This window comes from Cladophialophora carrionii (genome assembly GCF_000365165.1).
Source record: "Cladophialophora carrionii CBS 160.54 unplaced genomic scaffold supercont1.1, whole genome shotgun sequence".
Taxonomy (NCBI): Eukaryota; Fungi; Ascomycota; class Eurotiomycetes; order Chaetothyriales; family Herpotrichiellaceae; genus Cladophialophora; species Cladophialophora carrionii.
Genome location: NW_008481816.1, coordinates 894,148 through 910,883, shown reverse-complemented (window position 1 = coordinate 910,883; position 16,736 = coordinate 894,148). Strand labels below are relative to the sequence as shown.

Here is a 16,736-nt window from a genome sequence, read left to right as displayed (position 1 = left end):
ATGATCGTAGTACCGGCACGGTCTGTTTGAATGGCGACGAGAGAGAGTCAAGTTCAAAGGAATGCGCCCACCGCAAGCGCGCCGAACTTAGGGTGAATTGAACAAAGAACCAACGACGCTCACCATGGCGCAAAAGACGCCTGCCAAAAGAGACGCTCAGGAAAGGAAGAAGGAGGGAGTTGCGGTGGTAGAGGTGATGGAGGAGACGTGTAATCGAATCTGGAGATGTTCGAGAAGGAATCTCTAAACAGACAGATGCGGGCAGCGCGGCGTGCGCGGGCAGAGTGAAGACTTGCGGCAGCGAGCATTCAGTAACTTCTGGAGCTAGTTATGTAAGCCATCGGAAGCCTATCACCAGCAATCTTAACTGGCCAGTTGGTGCCTGGAACCCACATTCCTCGCTTTTACTGGGCACTGCAGCACTGCGGTCCATGCCTCTGACACCTAAAACGTCTGTCCGAGATACTACAGGTCAAATGATATCACGCTCTTCACCTCGACCTTACTCCCGTTTCACCTCCTGAAGTGAGAGACCTCCACTCTACTCTTTTGTGCCCTCGTTTTGTGTTTTCGTCGGTCTCTACCTCCAACCCACGGCCGTGGCGCTGTATTCGTCCTTGTTCCCACAGGTAACAACGTCGCCGCAACCGGACGTGGCAGGCCCATTGAGTTAGAACCCGTTCACCTCGCCGTTCGAGGTCCTTTCCCAACCTCAAGCTCCTCCTGTCTAAACACCTGCACAATGTCGTCGCTCTACGCACAACCTCCCGAGCCCACGCGGGTCTACCTCCAAACCGACGTCGTATATGCGGTCAACCGCCTAAGGGAGAAATTCCCACAGAGTATCCCACGAGAAGACCTCATAAACTACACGCTCCCGCAGCAGAAACGCGACGACGCCACGGTCCAACAGTTCATCGCCCAACTGAGCATCAACCCCAAAGTCAACCACGACAAGGAGAAGGACGCCTTCATCTTCAAGCCCGAGCACAACATCACGGACGCGGACTCGCTGCTGAAGTTCCTCCAAAACCAAGACACCGCCATGGGGATCCAGGTTTCGAAGTTGAAGGACGGGTGGCAGGACGCCGAGGAGACGATCGACAGACTCGAGGCGGAGCACCGACTGCTCGTGACGCGTAACCGCAAGGACAACCACGCCAGAATGGTCTGGCTGGACGATCCTACGCTCCAGGCGCCGCTGGACCAGGACTTCAAGGACCTGTGGAATCAGATCGCCCTGCCGAGCGTGGAGGACACGATCAAGGAACTCCGCAAGATGAACCACAAGTCGACGGGCGAGCCGGCTGTCGTGGACACCGGGGTGAAGAAACCAAAGGAGAAGAAGAAGGTGAGGAGGGGCACCAAGATCACAAACACGCACATGCAGGGCTTGCTCAGGGACTATTCGGGGAAGACCGAGGTGAAGAAGGAAATCAAGACGGAGAGGCGGTAGCGAGGCGTGGGGGGCGGCAGCGAGGCGTGGGGGGCGGCAGCGAGGCGTGGGAGGCGGCAGCGAGGCGTGGGAGGCGGCAGCGAGGCGTGGGAGGCGGCAGCGAGGCGTGGGAGACGGTCGACTGCGGCATCCAGCCATTCAACGACTTTTACAAATCAATCATCACCAAACTGGACCGCCAGTGTCATTTTCGTAATGTTTGACACGATTTGGCATGGCACGGCGTGGCAGGGACGGAAAAATGTACCCAAAATGATACCCCAATACAGCATCGGCGCAGGCAGGCAGGCAGGCATACATACATACAGTACACAGACAGTCAGACTAATCAACGACAGGAAAATGGTATAAACGGTTCGGTTGTCTTATGTTCAACGTCCCACATGGATTGGATCGTACTCGACATCATTCATCGGATGATCATAAATTACCGTCACCGTTGCATTACCATCCAAAAACTCGCCATCCCACGTCAAGACATGCAGAAAGCCAAGTCGAAGCTCGGCTCGGTGTTAAAAGTCCATTCTGGATTAACTCTTCTCAGCATTCACGCTCACATTCACATCGACCATGCCCTCCTCCCTAAACCGGCTGATACTCCGCCTCCCCTCGCCATTCAGACTCCTCGTGTCGAGGCTGAGGGCTCGCCCTCTCGACGGACTCCGACCCGTGTCGTCGCCCATCGGGACAGCAGCGTTGAAATAACTTGCCGCCTCGCCCTGTCCTTGTGGTCTCGACGCCGCCGCAGCGCCGGCAGACGCGGTTGTCGCCTCCTCATACCGGGGCGGCGGCGCAGAGAACGAAGCCACGCTCGCAGGCCGTTGGATCCCCGTGCCCGCGAGTTGGAGGTTGTTATCGTACCCGAACCCGTCCTGCGTCGACCCGGCATTGTCACTCTGTGGTGGACCCCACATGACGATGGCGGGGGGCTCCGCGTTACCCAGGAGCGACTGACTCTGGTCAGCCGTGACGCCGTATCCGGTCGTGCTGGCGCCGTACTTGGGCGGGCCGTTGCCGTTGCCGTTGCCACTGCCCGATGGACCTGTCGACGTGGGCTTGTGAGCTGCCGTGGAGGTGGAGGCCAGGTTGATGGCGGAGGGGGAGGAGACGGCGCTGCGTCGCTGGCGCATGCGACGGAAGAGGACGAGCCCGACGATGCCCGCGACGACTAGTACCGCGACCACGATCCCGATGATCGCCCACCTCGATACCCCGCCGTCATCGCGGTTGCCGAAACGGCCATTGCCGTCGCCGTTGCCGTTGCCGAACTGGCGGGGGAGGAGCGCGAGCGAAGCTGGTGCCATCAAAGAGGGTGTGTCGGGCAGTACGGAGTACCGGGGTGAACGACGGTTCTGTTCTGCTTCCGGCGTCCCACTGATGAGCAAGGGCGTGAAACCTTGACTGCTCTGTTCAACCAAGCTGGACAGCCGACGACGAGAGAAGCCAGAGTCGACTTGTGCAATGGATGCCACTATACCGTACGGAGTATGCGGATGTGTGTGTGTATGCAGTAAAGAATGCAGATCCAAGGATACCGTAACCGACCAACAGTTGCGGCGTCGACTAATGGATAGTGACCAGTGACTTTTGCCCAACCGAACGAATGTAGTGCGTACCGCGTAATCAACAACCACAAATAGTGCGGTGTATGAGCGTAAGTTCGTATGTACAGGAGCAACCAAGCGAGTGAGGTGGAAAGAGAAGGACCAGAGTATGTACGAGAAGTCGAAAGAGGGAGAGAGGACCTCCTGAGCTCGGGACAGGAACCCCGGACGTAGATACTGTAGTACTCCGTAGGAACAAAGGCGTTAGTTACGCAACGAGGCGTCCTCTTCCTCTTCCTCTCCCAGACTCCGCCGCGAGACCAGACAATAAATTCCGCCCGTCTCAGAAATGGATGGCTCGTTGTACAAAACACAGCCGCGCGGAGTAAAACGGGGGCAAGAGTATGGAGTAAGTCCCAGAGTGATTAGAGAGAGACACGAGGAAAAGTGTCACCGGGGGTCACCTGAGGATCATAAGCAGACTTGCAGAGTGCGCGTGGATGTTGTCGCCCTGCACGCCGCGGGCTTAGCGTGAGGCTGTAGCTGGGGGCTGAGCGGTCGCCATTGTCTGGGCGTACTGTCAACTACCGCAAGAATTCCGTAAATTTAGGTGGCCTTGCCCTACAGTACCTTGCGAAGATGGGGCTGTCCGCAAGGTGAACTGCGAAACTGCGCCCTGGGTGCCCTGGCTTCCACAGTACACAGGTGGTTACAAGTAGAGTTGACCCGGAAGGCCGAGCGTTCGCCAAGGTCAGGCGAGAGAACAGGATTCCAGCGTCGTTGACGTGGGAAGAATCCAAGAGGCCTGGCACAGTACGGAGTACAGTATGCCGAACTCTTCGTCAATTCGAGCTTGCGTAGTACACAGTCCTCAAACCGTCCTCCGTTCGGCCTGCTCATCTCATCGTCGAGAGATCATGCCCGGTAGAGCAAGACTTGCGAGATTAGGTACAGGAAAGTGAATGGGGCGGTTTGAGGCTGGTCTATCGTCTTCATTTCATCTTCCTTCTACTCGAGCGGCGCGATATGGCTGGAAGTCATCCCAGAACATTCCGGACTTTGTTACTCTCTGAGAGATGCAGTGTCCTCTGCCAGAAGGAAGACTCATCAAGTATGTAAGAAATAGCAGACATTGATCCGAAGTCGCCAATCTGAAAAACATCTGGGTGGATTACGATCGTCGGCGTCGTCTTAATGTGAACTTAGCGCTGAGGTGAGCTGGGGTCGGAAAAGTGCCTTGTCCACTTGTCGGAGACTTCAATCTGATACTGTACGTCGTAGCCGAGAACGAGGCCCTCGTGGATTGTCGTGACCCTGCAGAACCACAGAACCCAAGCATATTCCATTTCTGGACTTGTGCCTGTACGATGGTGTACCCATGAAGTCGTCTACCTAGTAATGAAGCACACCCTGAATCTAATGCAAGTTGCAGGCGGCCGTCCTCTGTTTCGCACACGGCCGGGAATTTACTAACCTGTTTATAAGCATTCACATGAAAACAATGATATAGTTGTATTGGCTGAGTGAAGCGGCGAGGAACCACATGGCATGTTGTAAGAGACGACTGCATAGGTACATTCAATTCCTGGCCTTGCGCATGTACACAGTACTGTGGAGGGAGTAATTACTTCTGGCCTCATTATCTACACAGTACTGGATATTGCCTGCCGGTCATGAATAACGTCTTGCCCGCAAAGATGTGGCCACCGTGCACGGTATATTCGGTACAGACGTCGCCCTCTCTCCGACTCAAATCGACGTGCTGGGAGCGCAGTGAATGCAGCGGGATCCGGAATGCCGCGGTTTCGTTCGGGCCGTCGGGCTGATTGAATAGTCGCTTGGCAATATACTTGTCACCGCGTAAGTAGGCGACTGTCTCTCGGAGGGTCTTCCAAGTGGTCAACGGACTGCGACGAGGCTGTGACTAACTGTGACAGTAGACAGGAAATGCCTGTGACGTTCCCTATATAATCGGCTGGCACCTGTCCCGCCAGCCGGCTCAGGAGTGTGACGCTTCAGTGGAATGGAACGACATATGGAGAGTCGTGCCTTGCGCCTCGTGTACGGAGAGGGCTCAACAACAGAGCAGTCTTCCATGTATATTGATTCGACCAAAGTTGGGAAGCCCACTACAGTACCTTGACTTCGCTGGTGATGGGTAGTCGACCCCCATACTTCGTATCCGCATCTACACTCTCGCACACAGCACCGTCACAATATGCGCAGTATGTTCTCAGCCCCTCTTAACGCCATCCATTGACTGCGTTGGCTGCGTTGACTCCATTGACCCCATTTGTCACCACGCCATTGCCATGCGCTTGTCCATTGCCCGCTTTCTCCTTCTCCTTCTCCTTCTCACTCCGAACATATTCGACCAGATCCTCAATCGTGCAGACCTTCAACCCCCACTTGCGTCCAAATTCCAGACAAGCATCTCGTCTCATCATGCCCGGCTCCCTCATGATCGTCTGCCCGGGGACTGGCTCTCCATCGTCGACCATCTCACAAATCACCCCCGCCTTCGCCTTCCCGGCGAGACGACAAAACTCCACCGCCGCCTCGGTATGACCGGTCCGTTCGAGGACACCTCCATCCCTGGCCCTCAACGGGAAGACGTGGCCAGGGCGCCTGAAACTTGCGGCCGTGGCTTTCGGGCTGGCGAGCGTGCGACAGGTCAAGGCGCGATCATGCGCCGAGATGCCCGTCGTGACACTCTCGTCGTTCGAGTCAATCGAGATCGTGTACGCCGTGCGGTTGGGATCCTCGTTGTCCACCACCATCTGCGGCAGGTCCAGCTCGGCCGCGAGCTGGGCGGTGATCGGCGCACAGATCAGGCCGCTGGTATAGCGGACCATGAAGGCCATTTTCTCCGTCGTCACGTCCTGCGCCGCGATGATGAGGTCGCCTTCGTTCTCGCGGTCTTGCGAGTCGAGCACGACGATGAATTCGCCGTTGCGGAACGCCTGGATCGTCGACTCAATCGAGTCGAACCCCTTGGCGAGCGTGCTTGGAGGCTGCATTGTAGCGTACTGTAGTCGTGCCGGATGAGATACTGTGGAGGTGCAGGTATAGTTGTTTTTTTCCTGTGGTGTCAAAAAGGAAACCAGGCTTGTGCGGCAGAGAAAATTCTTCTTGGTTTCCTTGATTCACACAGGTTGGTAGACTGAGACCGCCAGTCTAGTTCGCACTCGACGTCTTCAGCTCCAAAATGTTATTTTGTGGGCGCCGAGCTGTTTCTCCCGCTCCCACAAGACGTAAATTCTCAGTGTACGCCTGCTTCAAGATTCACTTTCTCACCAAAAATTTCGCAAACCCGTCGGATTGGCAGGCCGACTTCCTGTAGATAGTTAGAAATAGAAAGCACCTCGGATTTTTTCGCCTTTTGGATTCGCGGCTTCTTGTCCTCTCAAATTGACATCGTTCTACTAGGGGAGGGAGTCAAGACGAAAAGAAGCGCGAAGCGGGACATGGGAACTCGCGGGAATCATATATGACCGTCAAGGTCTAGGCGTGGCGTGGACCGCTGTCCTGAAAAATATCCCCCGCCTTATCCGCTGCTCCTTGCCGCGGTTCATTTGTCATGTGCGCGACAAAATTGGTCAGACCGGTAAGCGGAAATCACGAGCACGACGAGCTGGGCGGAACGATGGAAAGAAAAGACAATTGGATGCCTCGGCCGGAAGGACTCGGACGATAAAGCAGAGAGGGTGGGCAAGAAATAGTTAGAAGGCCTCAGAAGACGAGCTAAGCATTATGACCAAGCACGCACCACAGTATCCGAAGCGCTACTCAGCAGAAGTTACCTACGGGGTACAGTACAGTTGTCCGTGGCAAGGAACGTACTGTACTGGGTACATTATTCGTGATTGCAGCGGCTTTCGCCAACTCTTAGTGACTCGCCCTATGAAGAGTCTCAACGTCGTTCAATTCCCCCAGACTCTCTAATGCCTCGGCAATGTACATTCGTCGGTCTCGTACCAGTTCGTTACAGCTTCGTCTGATCTCAGTTGCCTTCGACGTGCCGTGCAATGCATCCTTCAAGTATTGTACATGCAAAGGTGCAGCTGCATCACTCCGCCAAAACATCGATTCTTCGGCCTCGTGGTCCTCGAGTCGGGGTGTCGACCTCGCCGACATCATCTTCAATCGATTGCTGGCTCGAGTTGGGCTCTTGCCCGTAAGAGAAGACGCAGCTATCTCGCACTCGCTGCCAGACCTGTGCCATGAACGGCAGCGCTTGGGACTCGTCCACCTTACCTGGCCGCTGAGTTTCGATAATGGCTACGGTGTCTTCATCCAGTTCTGGCTCTACCTCAGGATGGACGATGCAAGGACTGGGAGGACAGAACTCATTCTCATCCCGGCAGACCTCCATCTTAAGCTTGCTGCCAGTCCAGAGGCCTGGTGTGAAAGGGGAAAATGTTGGTCTCTTAGGTGTGCCCCACTTCAAGATCGATGGCTCTTTATCAGGGTCTGCCCGTACGGGACTGGAAAACGGTGAGATTGGCGGTCGCATAGGCGTTCCTCGCTTCCTTGGACTCGGAAGGGCCGACTCTTCGTCGCCTCTGATAGGGCTTGTAAAGGGGGAAACCGGTGGTCTCCTCGCTTGGGCTAAGGGTGAGAGTATTGCGCGTCCTGGGTAATCCCGAGGTAGTTTGATCTTCTTTGGAGTCACTAACCTCCTTGACAGTATGTCTGAAGGGCTTCCTCCGTCTGCGGCATGGTGGCAAGGCACTTCGACAACGATCTTTGCTTTCTTGCATGGTTTGTTCTCCTTCGAACTCTCGTCCTCGATCGACTTCCGCTTCCGCTTAGGCTGTGCTGATTTCGTGACGGTCATGTCAATTTCTCCTTGGCGGAGCCAGAGATCATGCCGGCGCTTTTTCAAGTCGTCCACCCAGTCATCGCAATCCATAGCCACGAAATCATCAATAATCCCCTCCCAGACACTCTCTGCGGGTCGAGTGCGATTGACAAATATCACGCGTCCTTTGTCGTTCTTGTGCGAATGCACGGCCTTTGCAAACTCGCGCACAATCTTCTGCAGGCCGAACACTTTCAGAGAAGTCCCCATTATGACCAGTACCTCCGGTCGACAACCCGCATCGAAAGGAATCAGCGGAGTGAGCAGCGTGTTGGAGGGATGATCTTCTCCGTAGAGTACGATGTTCGGCCGGAGAGAACCTACTGCCAGACCTCGCTTTCCCGTGGCCTGTCGGTCTTCGCTCTTCTCTTTGCATTTGGGGCAGCTCGGTGCAGCGCCTTCCAGGTAGATGTCGGTCTCCTCGTCCCTCCATTCGTACTGAGTGGAGCACATCGTGCAGCGCAGTTTGTCCAGGTCACCGTGGAGCTGCACAACCTCACATCCTCCATCAAAATCCGTGGAGACAGTCTGCGCAGGGCGTGGTGCTTCATAGTGCTTCTTCATGAACCGCCGCTTGTTTCCTTTTCCACGCCTCAGGTCCGTCACAAGGCCTTCTCTTGCTTCCAAGCCATCTATGTTCTGGGTATAGCACCTCATCAACCGACCACCATCGCGGAGGACTCTGATGAATTTGTGGACTGAACTCGTCGACCGCACCTCGTCGCGTATCTTGTGTCGCATGGATGCTATAAACTGGTAGAACACCGTTGTAGACTCGGCATTCTGGAACACACGCGAGTCAAACAAGTCTTGTCCGCGTAGCCTGGACGAAGGACTTGAAGACGCTCTCCGGCTTCGCGATTGCGAGGAGAGTGGTTCTCCGTCCAGACCTAGGTCGGCAACTCGACTGTGGGTGGGCGTGGAAGGCTGTGATGACGGCGGCGTTGGAAGCATGTTTTGGCTCGGAATCATGTTGTAGAGCCCATCCTTGGATCGAAAGTCCTTTGCACAGTCAATACCTCTTCAACAGGCGAGTCACGTAACCCACGGGAATTCCACAGCTGGTGCTGATGCCTGCACCCGTGACAACAAGGACCTTGTGCGACCCTGCTAGGGTATCTGCAATCTCTTGCAGAGCTCGCTCATCCTCAACGGTCACCTCTCGGAGACCCATGGTTGTGTCTACGGTGTGATGCTCAGGATGTCGAGCTCAGTTAGGATATTGACGAGATGAAATCCAGCATCGGGCAAAGTGCGCGCGGAGGCTGCTCGGTGACAAGGAGTAAGCACGAAGTATGCTGGCTGGGGAGTCGAGTCTCCGTGGGCATCAGCACCGTGTCAATCTCGCGTTCGTAGCGTCCGAACTATAGACGCGTGGTGGTCGTGAGAATGTGTGAAGAGCGCGTCCCTCTGGTGGCAACAAAGGGTATGAGGATTTCACGACCCGGGATGATCTTCCGTAGAGCAGCAGGTTTCCATGAATAAACATGTAATTCAAATGTTTTCAATTGTCTGATGGCAGAGCTTCGTCTTGTTTACTGGCCGAGGTTGCGACTTCCTTGTTTGACCACGAGAAGGGCTAAGATCGGCCGCTAATCACTAGCTCCCGTTAATTTTCCGCACGAATCACCATTCAGTGACGTAGTGTTGGCACAATCCTCGGTGAAGAGGTAAAGAGGCGGAAGTGAGACAGAAATCATTCCGCCGGTGAATCAAGTCTCCTCCTCTTTGCCAGCGTCTCCCATTCGGCTTCAAAGTTGATAGACGACCATCCCATACAGTCCTCCACCGATTTACGCAATTGTGGAGGACGGACACCCAAATCAACCACATCCTCTTCTTTGACCTTCTCGTGCTCTTCAGCACCCAGAAAAGACAACAGTCGTGACTCCTCTAGGCGCCGCGCTGCTTTGTCCATCCTCTCCAGATAATCATCTTGCTGCTCTTCAAGTAGCCTGAATCGCTTGCGCTGTGAAATGGCGACCTTGGAATGTCCCTCAAAACCAGGAGCGTCGTCTTCTGTCTCTGTGCCATGTGTGAAGTCTTCATCCCCTTCCTGCTGATGCGCAACCTCGCCCTCCGAGCCCTGCACATCATCTTCTTCGTCATTCGAGTGGTCACTCAAACTATCTTCACTCTCCATAGGTGAAGATGACTCGGAGGTGGCTTCATTCTCTTCGCTGGACGCCCCTCGTGCTGCCGAAACTGATCTGCTTCTGCCTGACTGTGACAAGGATTCTTCTACAGCGCTATAGGGAATTGCAGCCTTCCCATCCACGCCTCTCCTATGCGCATCATCCACAATCCTCAAGCCGTTCCTCCGTGCCAGCCCGACCCAATATGAGCGTGCGTTTCTCCTGACGCCAAGCACGTCCAAAGCGGCGGCGACGTCTTCGAACTTGACGCTCCCACTGGGTCGATACTCCTTGGTCGTGGAAGCACGGAGTCTCGATTGCGCAAGAAAAATGCACGACTGTACTAGGCGGCGCAGGAAATTGACAACAATATCGTACAAGAGCGTCACGCAATCAAGCGTCATACTCGGACGCTCGCCCTCTTCTGCTATGTCCTGCCACGAGTCGGGGCTGTCGGAGCCTCTGTTCATGAACAACCGCTCGCTGAGCTCCAGGTATGCTGACAGATGGAAGAACGAACAGACTCGTTGAGGGATCTGCGACGCCTCGTCGTCGGAAGCCAGGTCAGGCCCGTCGCCTTGCATCTCGGTGTCGTCCGCTCGCTGGTCGAGTTCCGCAGCTAGTTCGTGGTCGATCAACCACATCCCGTTAGATTCTTTGGCTGCCGCAGCATCGTACTGCTCTTGGAATGCCAATAGCGCATCCGCAGCCCGATTCAGGATAGTTTCGCAGTCTGGGCCAACTTCAATGGCAGCCGGGATTTCGGCGTGCGCGACATTCTTGGGCTGTGCTTCGAAGCGTTGTCGATCAGCCTCTAGCTCGCGTAGATTGTCCAGGTAGGCTTTGATCTCGACCACCGACTTGGAGCCCACCAAACCTGCCAGGGCCGGCAAGTCATGTCGACCTTTTCGACAAAGAGCGCGGTAAAGTTTTATTTTTTCATCCGGATGCCACAAAGTCGCACCCAGCTGGGTGGGGGGCAGGTCGCCGTGGAAGTAATCGTCCTCGCCTGCCTCGAAGGTGTCCTTGAAGAGCACGAGATAGTGGTCGCGATAATGTTTACGAAGTCGATTCCATTTTCGCTGGGGGAACGAGACTGAGCGTGCAATATCTGGTCTTGCTGTGGGCCTAGCCTCTAACGCATGTGAACGTGCATGTGCGTGTCCGTCTTCATTCAAGGCGTTATCTTCGTCATCTTCCTCGCGCAGTAGATCTCCGTCCCGAGAAAGGTGACCTCGATCGTCACTTTCATCCGGGCTGTCGTCGAGATCCATGGCTGAGTTTTTCCATCCAAGACATGAGTCGTCGCGTATCTCGGACACGGACGAGGGAATGTGGAGCAAAGGCCATGTCACTCCTGAGATTTGGCGACTGCCAGCATAGTCTGCCCTTGAAGCACGCTGTGAATCGTGTACATAGTTTGAGGCACGAGTCTGAGTGAAGCAGTAGGCAGAAACCTCGAGATCGAGTCTTGGCGCAGACTCGACTTGAAGGACAGTTAATTCCATTAGTCAGCGACTCTCGCTTGCACCGCCTAGGGCCCTCCACCCGGCCCTTCGCCAACCGCCTGCTCGCCCGGTGCGGTGGTGTCGAGCATTCGTCCGCTTTCAATAACTTTATCCCCGCCGGACGGAGCGACAGCCGGACAGTCGGTGGGAAAAGCACATCGACCGTTGCACGGAGAGTGTAGTTGCGCAGTACTATGCAGGCCAGATACGAACGGCGGTTAGCGTGTACAGGGATATCCCACGAGAGGGGACGCCTGATTCGACTACATTATCTGTCTACCTCGTACACAGGGCCAGTACGGGTTGATCAGACTCATGCGCGTGCCATTTGCGGAGTATAAAGCCCTGGGCCGCGACAGATGAATTCTCGCAGGGCGTTTAGAGGGCTCTAAATCCGAGATACTCATCCGTAAGTAGGGTCACGGAAAACGGATATAAATCGGGATACTCCCAGTTAGGTTCTGCTATTTCGTTCACTAAGGGAGACAGCGTCTTCAGTTTTATAAGCTCAATCACCTCCGCGTAATTCAGAATGCTGGTCTTCGTAACAGGGGCTACGGGGTTTATCGGCCGCGCCACCGTCGAAGAACTCCTCACCCACGGCCACCAGGTGCTCGGCCTCGCACGCAGTGACGCCAGCGCCGAAACTCTCACTCGACTCGGCGTCCAAGTCCACCGGGGCAGCCTCGATGATCTGGAGAGTCTGAGTTCCGGCGCAAAGGCCGCGGACGGAATCATTCACCTGGCCTTCCACCACGACTTCACCAACTATCGAGCCTCTGCTCTACTGGACCAGGCGGCCATTCGAGCCATGGCGTCCGCCATCGCCGGCACGGGAAAACCTCTCGTCATCGCGTCGGGCACGCTGCTCGCGTACCAGGGCAAGTTGGCGCACGAGGACGACGAGCCTGACCGCAGCACGCCCTTCTCCATCAGGCAGGAGTCCGCGGATCTGGTGACCAAGCTGTCAACCGAGACGGCGATTCGAGGCTCCACGGTGCGTCTGCCGCCCACGGTGCACGGGAAGGGAGACTACCAATTCATTCCCATGATCGCGGAGGCGGCGCGGAAGATCGGCCACGCGGTCATCATTGGCGACGGGGCGAACGTGTGGCCCGCGGTCCATCGACTCGACGCGGCTGTGGCTTTCCGGTTTGCGCTGGAGAAGGGCGCGCCCGGCGCGATTTATCATGCTGTTTCCGAGGAGGGCGTTCCAGTGAAAGACATCATGGGAGTAGTGGGCAGGCGGCTGCAGATTCCCGTGGACAGCAAGACGGTGGAGGAAGCAACAGCGGACCTTGGCTTCATCGCACTCGCGCTCGCAGCTGATAATCCTACGTCGAGTGAGAAGACGCAGAGGGAGCTGGGTTGGAATCCGGTGGGCAGTGGCCAGCCGGGCCTGCTGGCGGACTTGGAAGCCAACTACTTTGACTGAATGCCATCGATATGGTAGGGAGTAGAACGCAACGAGATCAAGTAGTTGCAGGCTGCTTGCCTTTTAAACTACGATGTAGTCCGCAGGAGAAGCACCTGAAGTCTGCGACAGGAGACGCTGGTAACGGGATGGCAGAGCTGTGACCTGTGACAAGAAGGAATATCATAAGAGAAGCATCGCTGTGATTGGATCAAGTTCTGGTGTCCTCCTTTCAACTCTCGTGTCGTTTCATCACAATGCCACCGAGGCTCATGCGTGAATATTGTCTGCAAGGGCTGGGAGTCCCACACTGGGGCACATGGGGTAGCTCGCCTCGTTGGAGGGGGGTCTGGCCTTGCCATGTGGGGCTAGAAAGGGACCGCTATCTAGGTACTGGGTAGATGGATCTTTTCCGGATGCATGCTGTATATCACAGAGGCATTAACAGTCTCCCAAGTCACTCTTGTCCTCCCGGTTGTGGTCTGTAGTCACTACAGTCTGATTCCGAAATGGCATCCAATAACCTGCCAAAGACACCTACTCTGCTAGAAAAACACAGTGGCGTCCCCACACGACTGGTCGACCAGGCGAAGAGAGCGAAAGGGCTCCTCTTCTCGAGGCGAACAAAGGGAGATGCCGCCTCAAGTGCGCCCCGTCGAGTACAGCTGCCCCCGGACACGACGCAGGAGAAGTTCGACCAAGCCATCGCACAGTTACGGTCCGTAGTCGGCGATCAATATGTGCAGGTCAATGACGGAGCGCTGGTCGATGGCTGGTATATGGAACATCCGTGAGTCCGCTTTAGCTTCCGTGGTCTAGCTTTATGTTGCTGTGTAGTTGCTGATCCTTCGCCCAGCAACACCCACGACAGCAATCATGTCGCCAACCAGGACGCTTTGGTCGCCAGCGCGGTGGTCTACCCGTCGACGACGGAGGAAGTACAGGCTATCGTGCGGTGGGCTAACCAAACACTAATCCCGCTGCATCCCATATCCATGGGGAGAAATCTGGGCTACGGGGGCGCGGCACCTCGCGTGTCGGGCTCCGTCGTGGTCGATCTGGGACGTCGGATGAACAAAATCCTCAAGATCGATGGCCAGAACTGCTCCTGCCTGCTTGAGCCCGGGGTGTCGTATTTCGCGCTTTATGAAGCGGTGAAGAAGAGTGGGCTGAATCTGTGGATCGACTGTCCCGACCTCGGTGGCGGAAGCGTCATGGGTAACGCACTCGATCGGGGCGTAGGCTACACACCGTACGGCGACCACTTTGGCATGCATTGCGGCATGGAAGTCGTCCTTCCGGACGGAACGCTGCTCCGTACCGGTATGGGCGCCCTGCCTGGGGAGAACGACACGGACAATTTGACGTGGCAGTCGTTTCAGAACGCGTACGGCCCCGCCGTCGACGGGATCTTCAGCCAGTCCAACTACGGGATTGTGACGAAGATGGGCTTCTGGCTCATGCCCGCGACAGGCAACCAATCTTATCTGGTGACCTTCCCTCGCGAAGATGACTTTGAGCAGATTGTCGACCTGATCCGACCGTTGGCCGCTAGCCGCGTGTTCGGAAACGTGCCCCAACTGCGGCATGTGGTCCAGGAACTGGCAGTCACAGGCAAGCCCAGAAGTCATTTCTGGCCCGAAGGCAGTGACCGGGGAGGACGATTGCCTCGCTCGGTGATTGCCCGTGAAGCCGCCAAGATGCCACTCGGCGACGTGAGCTGGATCTTCTACGGCTGTCAATACGGAGACGCCAAAACGATCGAGTCGCAGCTTGATCTCATCAAGTCGACATTCGCTCAGATCAAGGGTTCTAAGTTCTACTTGCCCTCTGATTTACCGCCCGACCATTACATCCACGACCGCGCCAAGGTCAATATAGGGGAGCCGGTGCTGAAAGAGCTGGATTGGCTGAACTGGCTGCCGAACGGAGGACATATCGCCTGCAGCCCCATCCTGCCCACGACCGGTAAACATGCTCGCGTGATGATGGACATCGCCGAAAAGCTGTACGCCAAATGGGGATTCGACTCGTTCAGCACGATTTGCGTCGCTGGCCGCGAGATGCACTTCATTGCCGAGATTGTGTTTGACCGCGAAGACCCCGACAGCAAGCGCCGCGCCGCGTGCCTGATGCGGGAACTGATTGATGAAGGGGCCAGGAAGGGCTATGGCGAATACCGCACGCACTTGTTGTATATGGATCAGGTCGCCGGCACGTATAAATGGGGAAATGGTGCTCTGGGACGCTTCAATGAGACCATCAAGGACGCCTTGGACCCGAATGGCATTCTGAGTCCTGGCAGAAACGGCATCTGGGGCAAGCGATGGAGAGAGAAGGGCTGGAAGAGCGGAGAGGTTGGAATGCCCCGAGAGGTGAAGTTGTGAACACGCTGTGTGGAGGGGTAGCTGGAATCGAGGCGACGGGAGTATCATCACCATTTGAAGATATAGATAGCCGGAGCACCGAGCACCGAGCATCAGGCTCAAGTACAGGTACAGGTATAAGTACAGGTACAGGTATAAGTACAGGTACAGGTACATAATCCTCGCCACATACTGTGTAGGATCGTGCTGCATTCTGATTGGGCCACTCGCTTACATAAGCCGCATATTTCAGGGGCCCACAAAAGATGAATTATGCTGCGCTGGTGTTAATGAACCAACAATAAGTTCAGTGAGTTACACATGCCCCTGTCACCCGTCGGTACTGTAGCTCTTCAGGTCCGAACTCCGACCTGGAGCTACATTGGTACGGCCCCGGCCACTCCCACCCACCGCCCACTTGAACTAAATCACTCAAAGAAACCATGGCATCGACGACCTCGACCATGGACGACACACACCTCTGGACCGTCCCCCAAGAATCAGCCCTCCTCCAAGCGATTACGCGCTGGAAACCAGTCGGCATGCACAAGCATTTCCGCATGATCGCGATCCGCGACCATCTTCTCACAACGGGCCTCATCGCCCCAGAAGACACCCACACCTCCACAGCGGGAATATGGCGCAAACTCAACACGCTGTACGACCTGGACCGCCTAGACGAGCGGGAAGACAGCATCATCCTCGACACGGGGGCCAGCACCGCCAAGAGCAGCGGCGAGGCGGACGACTATTGGCGCGAGTTCGAGCTGCCGCGCGACGACTTTGAGGAACTGATGTGGCAGAAACGGTTTGCGCCCGAGGGAGCTAGCGCCGTGGGGAGCTCGCGACCGCAAAGCCCCGCTATCGCCACAGGGTCGGGGACCGCCAGGAGAGAAAGCACCATTGCCGACACGGACGAGCCGCGGAGTTCGCCCGTCAGTGTCTCCGGTGGAGGCTCGGGGAGGGGGAGAGGACGTGGGCGAGGCGGCGGCGCTGGCGGAAGACTGTCGAGATTGCAGAACGAGGTGGAGGCCGAGGGGAGGAGGGGGAGTAGGAGGACGAGTAAAGCCCCAAGTGCGGCCGAACAGCCGGAGGATGAGGTGATGGAGGATGTGGATGATGAGGCGGAGGCGGATGAAGACGAAAGTGGCGCTGGTGAGGGAGAAGAGAGTGAGGAGGCAGAGGCCGAGCCGGAGCAAGAGGATGAAGAGGAAGCTGAGATCAAGCGAGGTGGCGCGACGAAGCGGGGACGCGGTGGACGGAGAGGTAGAGGGAGACGAGGACGGCGGAGATAGGGCGCCCGGACTGTCACGAGGTACTGTGTAGGCCGTAGCCAGTGTTGCAGAGCGATGCGGCAAGTCTAGACAAAGCCAGGGCAAGCAACATGCAATACAGTGTGTGCTATTCGAGCTGGTATACGGACCACACTGGGTATCTTTGCTCTGTCTA

At 56.2% G+C, this 16,736-nt stretch overlaps 8 protein-coding genes across 8 annotated transcripts; 4 read left to right on the top strand and 4 right to left on the bottom strand.

Annotated features, from left to right (window-relative positions):
* Positions 1-742: 742 nt before the first annotated feature.
* Positions 743-1,456, top strand: G647_00330 (uncharacterized protein; the record flags this gene model as incomplete). The annotated part of the gene is made up of 1 exon (XM_008723733.1): positions 743-1,456. One exon carries the CDS (start codon positions 743-745, stop codon positions 1,454-1,456), a length of 714 nt encoding a protein of 237 aa, XP_008721955.1.
* A 530-nt stretch (positions 1,457-1,986) lies between these two features.
* G647_00329 (uncharacterized protein) lies at positions 1,987-2,760 on the bottom strand (the record flags this gene model as incomplete). Its single annotated transcript, XM_008723732.1, has 1 exon — positions 1,987-2,760. The coding sequence occupies one exon, from the start codon at positions 2,758-2,760 to the stop codon at positions 1,987-1,989; it is 774 nt and encodes a 257-aa protein (XP_008721954.1).
* A 2,483-nt stretch (positions 2,761-5,243) lies between these two features.
* On the bottom strand, positions 5,244-6,020 carry G647_00328 (3,4-dihydroxy-2-butanone-4-phosphate synthase; the record flags this gene model as incomplete). Its single annotated transcript, XM_008723731.1, has 1 exon — positions 5,244-6,020. The coding sequence occupies one exon, from the start codon at positions 6,018-6,020 to the stop codon at positions 5,244-5,246; it is 777 nt and encodes a 258-aa protein (XP_008721953.1).
* Positions 6,021-7,069: 1,049 nt separating this feature from the next.
* Positions 7,070-9,038, bottom strand: G647_00327 (uncharacterized protein; the record flags this gene model as incomplete). The annotated part of the gene is made up of 3 exons (XM_008723730.1): positions 7,070-7,427; positions 7,497-8,866; positions 8,913-9,038. The coding sequence occupies 3 exons, from the start codon at positions 9,036-9,038 to the stop codon at positions 7,070-7,072; spliced, it is 1,854 nt and encodes a 617-aa protein (XP_008721952.1).
* A 522-nt stretch (positions 9,039-9,560) lies between these two features.
* On the bottom strand, positions 9,561-11,273 carry G647_00326 (uncharacterized protein; the record flags this gene model as incomplete). The annotated part of the gene is made up of 1 exon (XM_008723729.1): positions 9,561-11,273. The coding sequence occupies one exon, from the start codon at positions 11,271-11,273 to the stop codon at positions 9,561-9,563; it is 1,713 nt and encodes a 570-aa protein (XP_008721951.1).
* A 766-nt stretch (positions 11,274-12,039) lies between these two features.
* G647_00325 (uncharacterized protein) lies at positions 12,040-12,942 on the top strand (the record flags this gene model as incomplete). The annotated part of the gene is made up of 1 exon (XM_008723728.1): positions 12,040-12,942. One exon carries the CDS (start codon positions 12,040-12,042, stop codon positions 12,940-12,942), a length of 903 nt encoding a protein of 300 aa, XP_008721950.1.
* A 488-nt stretch (positions 12,943-13,430) lies between these two features.
* On the top strand, positions 13,431-15,308 carry G647_00324 (uncharacterized protein; the record flags this gene model as incomplete). The annotated part of the gene is made up of 2 exons (XM_008723727.1): positions 13,431-13,711; positions 13,778-15,308. The coding sequence occupies 2 exons, from the start codon at positions 13,431-13,433 to the stop codon at positions 15,306-15,308; spliced, it is 1,812 nt and encodes a 603-aa protein (XP_008721949.1).
* A 443-nt stretch (positions 15,309-15,751) lies between these two features.
* G647_00323 (uncharacterized protein) lies at positions 15,752-16,582 on the top strand (the record flags this gene model as incomplete). Its single annotated transcript, XM_008723726.1, has 1 exon — positions 15,752-16,582. One exon carries the CDS (start codon positions 15,752-15,754, stop codon positions 16,580-16,582), a length of 831 nt encoding a protein of 276 aa, XP_008721948.1.
* Positions 16,583-16,736: the final 154 nt, after the last annotated feature.